At 45.5% G+C, this 3,612-nt stretch overlaps 1 protein-coding gene across 1 annotated transcript; it reads left to right on the top strand.

Moving 5' to 3' along the window:
• Positions 1–2,859: 2,859 nt before the first annotated feature.
• LOC310637042 (cyclin-dependent kinase 2-associated protein 1-like) lies at positions 2,860–3,132 on the top strand (the record flags this gene model as incomplete). The annotated part of the gene is made up of 1 exon (XM_083357308.1): positions 2,860–3,132. One exon carries the CDS (start codon positions 2,860–2,862, stop codon positions 3,130–3,132), a length of 273 nt encoding a protein of 90 aa, XP_083213434.1.
• Positions 3,133–3,612: the final 480 nt, after the last annotated feature.

Genomic DNA, 3,612 nt, shown 5'->3' with positions numbered 1-3,612 from the left:
CCAACAAAGGAACTGAATATGTTTGGCCTACAGAAAACAAAGCTAATGGAGATGTTGCAATTGTATTTAAATATGGGAAGGTTTGTCCCATAGAAGAAGGAATGGATTTATATTAACTCAGAAACAATGGGTTAAAGTTACAAGGAAGGAGCTATCAGGAGGAATTCCCTTATTGTACAAGATGTGGAACAGCTGCCGTGAACTGGCAAGTATCCTTCAGAAGTGGTCTTTAAACACAAGATACGTGGGGGTTAGATTAGATAACCTTTAATGCAGAGGTCTCCAACCTTTCCCGGCTTGAGCACCAGAGGGAAGGAGAGTAGCTTCAACATTGGTGCGCATGTATGCATGCGTGCACACACATGGGCCCATGCACACTGGCGCAGCACTAGCAGCCCCGTTTGTGCATGGGGCATGTGCTGGTGCCATGCGCATGTGCGAACAGCTGCGCAAACTGCCCGGGTTACCAGTACATGCACAAATGGGCTGTGGACACCCGCCCCATGCTAGTATCTCCATTCGCGCCCAGGCGCATGCACAAATGGGGCTGTGGGTGCTAGAGTGAGTAGGGGACATGCATGCCCATGTGTGCATGCACTAGCCAACCATTGTTGCAGCCCACTGGCCAAGAGCCCACAGCCTGGTCCTAAACCGCAGACCACAGGTTGGGGACCTCTGCTTTACTGCTTTGATTCCAATGTTACGATTTTGATGATCTTGCAAAAAAAGATATCTATCTATCTACAGTATTTATTGAGACAGCAAAGTGATACACAAAATGACACAATAAAATCGCAAAAATATGGATAAGCAAAGAAAAATATTTTATTTGTTCATTCCTAAGGAATATGAATTCCTGTGTTTTTGAATCTATCTATATACGATTAAAACTCCCTTTCTGTTTAACTATTTCTCTATTTGTACCCTCAAGTTAACCCTAACAGTGCATGATACTGCAACAAATTTTAAACCAAGAAGTCATGTCCAACCCATCGCGACCCCATGGACAACGTTCCTCCAGGCCTTCCTGTCCTCTACCATCTTCTGGAGTCCATTTAGGCTCACACCTACTGCTTCAGTGACTCCATCCAGCCACCTCATTCTGTGTTGTCCCCTTCTTCTCTTGCCCTCAACCTTTCCCAGCATTAGGCTCTTCTCCAGTGAGTCCTTCCTTCTCATTAGGTGAACAAAGTATTTGAGTTTCCACTTCAGGATCTGGCCTTCTAAAGAGCAGTCAGGGTTGATCTCCTCTAGGACTGATGGGTTTGATCACATGACAGTCCAAGGGACTCACAGGAGTCTTCTCCAGTGCCATAATTCAAAGGCTTCAATTCTTTGGCGCTCAGCCTTTCTTATGGTCCAACTTTCACAGCCATACATTGCAACTGGGAAGACCATAGCCTTGACTATATGCACTTTTGTTGGCAGGGTGATGTCTCTGCTTTTTAGTGTGCTGTCTAGATTTGACATTGCATTCCTCCCCAGGAGCAAGTGTCTTTTAATTTCTTGGCTGCAGTCCCCATCTGCGGTGATCTTGGAGCCCAGGAAAATAAAATCTGTCACTACCTCCATTTCTTCCCCATCTATTTGCCAGGAATTGAGAGGGCCAGATGCCATGATCTTGGTTTTCTTAATGTTCAGTTTCAACCCAACTTTTGCACTTTCCTTCTTCACTCGCAACAAGAGGCTCTTTAGTTCCTCTTCACTTTCTGCCATTAGAGTGATATCATCTGCATATCTTAGGTTGTTGATATTTCTCCCGGCAATCTTAATTACAACTTTTGATTCATCTAGCCCTGCCTTTCTCATGATGTGCTCTGCATATAAGTTAAACAGGCAGGGTGACAGTATACAGCCTTGCCGGACTCCTTTCCCAATTTTGAACCAATCAGTGGTTCCGTGTCCAGTTCTCACTGTTTCTTCTTGACCCGAATATAGGTTTCTCAAGAGACAAATAAGATGGTCTGGTACTCCCATCTCTTTAACAACTTGCCACAGTTTGTTGTGATCCAAATAATCAAAGGCTTTAGCATAGTCAATGAAGCAGAAGTAGATGTTTTTCTGGAACTCCCTAGCTTTCTCCATGATCCAGCATATGTTGGCAATTTGATCTCTAGTTCCTCTGCCTCTTCAAAATCCTGCCTGTACTTCTGGTAGTTCTCAATCCACATACTGCTGGAGTCTAGCTTGTAGGATTTTAAGCATAACTTTACTAGCATGAGAAACAAGTCCAATGGTGCGATAGTTTGAACATTCTTTGGCACTGCCTTTCTTTGGAATTGGAATGTAAACTGATCTTTTCCAATCCTGTGGCCACTGTTGAGTTTTCCAAATTTGCTGGCAAATTGAGTGTAGCACTTTAACTGCATCGTCTTTTTAAGATTTTGAATAGCTCAGCTGTAATACTGTCATCTCCAGTAGCTTTGTTGTTGCTCCGCTTTTCTAAGGCCCACTTCACTTCACATTCTAGGATGTCTGACTCGAGGTCAGTGACCACCTCATCGTCGTTATCTGAGATGTTAAGTGTGTTCTTGTTTAGTTCTTCTGTGTACTTTTGCCACCTCTTCTTAATCTCTTCTGCCTCTGTTAGGTCCCTGCCATTTTGGTCCTTTATCATGCCCATTTTTGCATGAAATGTTCCCTTCATCTCTCCAATTTTTTTGAAGAGATCTCTGGTCCTCCCTATTCTATTGTTTTCTTCTAGACTAGCCTCCTCCTCCTCCTCCTCCTCCTCCTCCTCCTCCTCCTCCTCTGCTAGCGAAGGTGACGTGGACCTCACCGGGCGTGCTGGCTCCGGAGCCTCCTGGTGCCCGCATGTCCTACAAGCCCCTGGGGCCAGCTCATTCCCCTTCTACCTGCATGGCCGGCTTGGGGCAGTACCGACATCTGATTAATGACTACAGACCCCCTTCTCTAGGCTACATGCAAGGAGGGCAGATCACTGGCAGCAATCAAGTCCCTCAGAGCAAATATGCAGAACTCCTGACCATCATAGAAGAATTAGGGAAAGAAATCAGACCTACTTATGCTGGAAGCAAAAGTGCCATGGAAAGGCTAAAACGAGGCATCATCCACGCCAGAAGACTGGTACAGGAATGTTTAGCAGAGACTGAGAGAAATGCAAGATCCTAAGATTTGGCTTCCCCACCCCCCACCCCTTCGGCCCCCTGCCTCCAAGAGAGACCCCATTTCCTCTGGAAACAGGCAGAGCCACCCTTCAAACTGCCAGCACTGTGTGTCCTCTTCCTGGTTTGGGATATTGTCCTTTTCAAAAATGGATCTGCATGTCTGGTTGAATTCCTGCTCCCACTCAGATGTTTCTTTCTGTTCTCTCACAAATGACTTTTGACCCTTGGTTTCAGCAGGCAGCCAAGCCAGCCTGGATCAATTTATGCAAAGCCACCCCTTGGGATAAATGGAAATTATTGTTGTTGGGTTTTTTTCCTTTTTCAACCCAAATTCTCCTCCTAATCGGGAACAGGCTTTTCCTACACCCAACGTCTCCTCTCAACTTCTGTGGTCGCTCTCCAGACTCACATCCCCTTTTAAGATTGTTTTCCAGTCTGCATTCAGGGCCAGTTGAGGTTTTCCAGAGATTCCTCGCTGAAATAA

This window comes from Vipera ursinii (genome assembly GCF_947247035.1).
Source record: "Vipera ursinii genome assembly, chromosome: 2".
Taxonomy (NCBI): domain Eukaryota; kingdom Metazoa; phylum Chordata; class Lepidosauria; order Squamata; family Viperidae; genus Vipera; species Vipera ursinii.
This window is presented reverse-complemented; position numbering and strand designations above follow the sequence as displayed.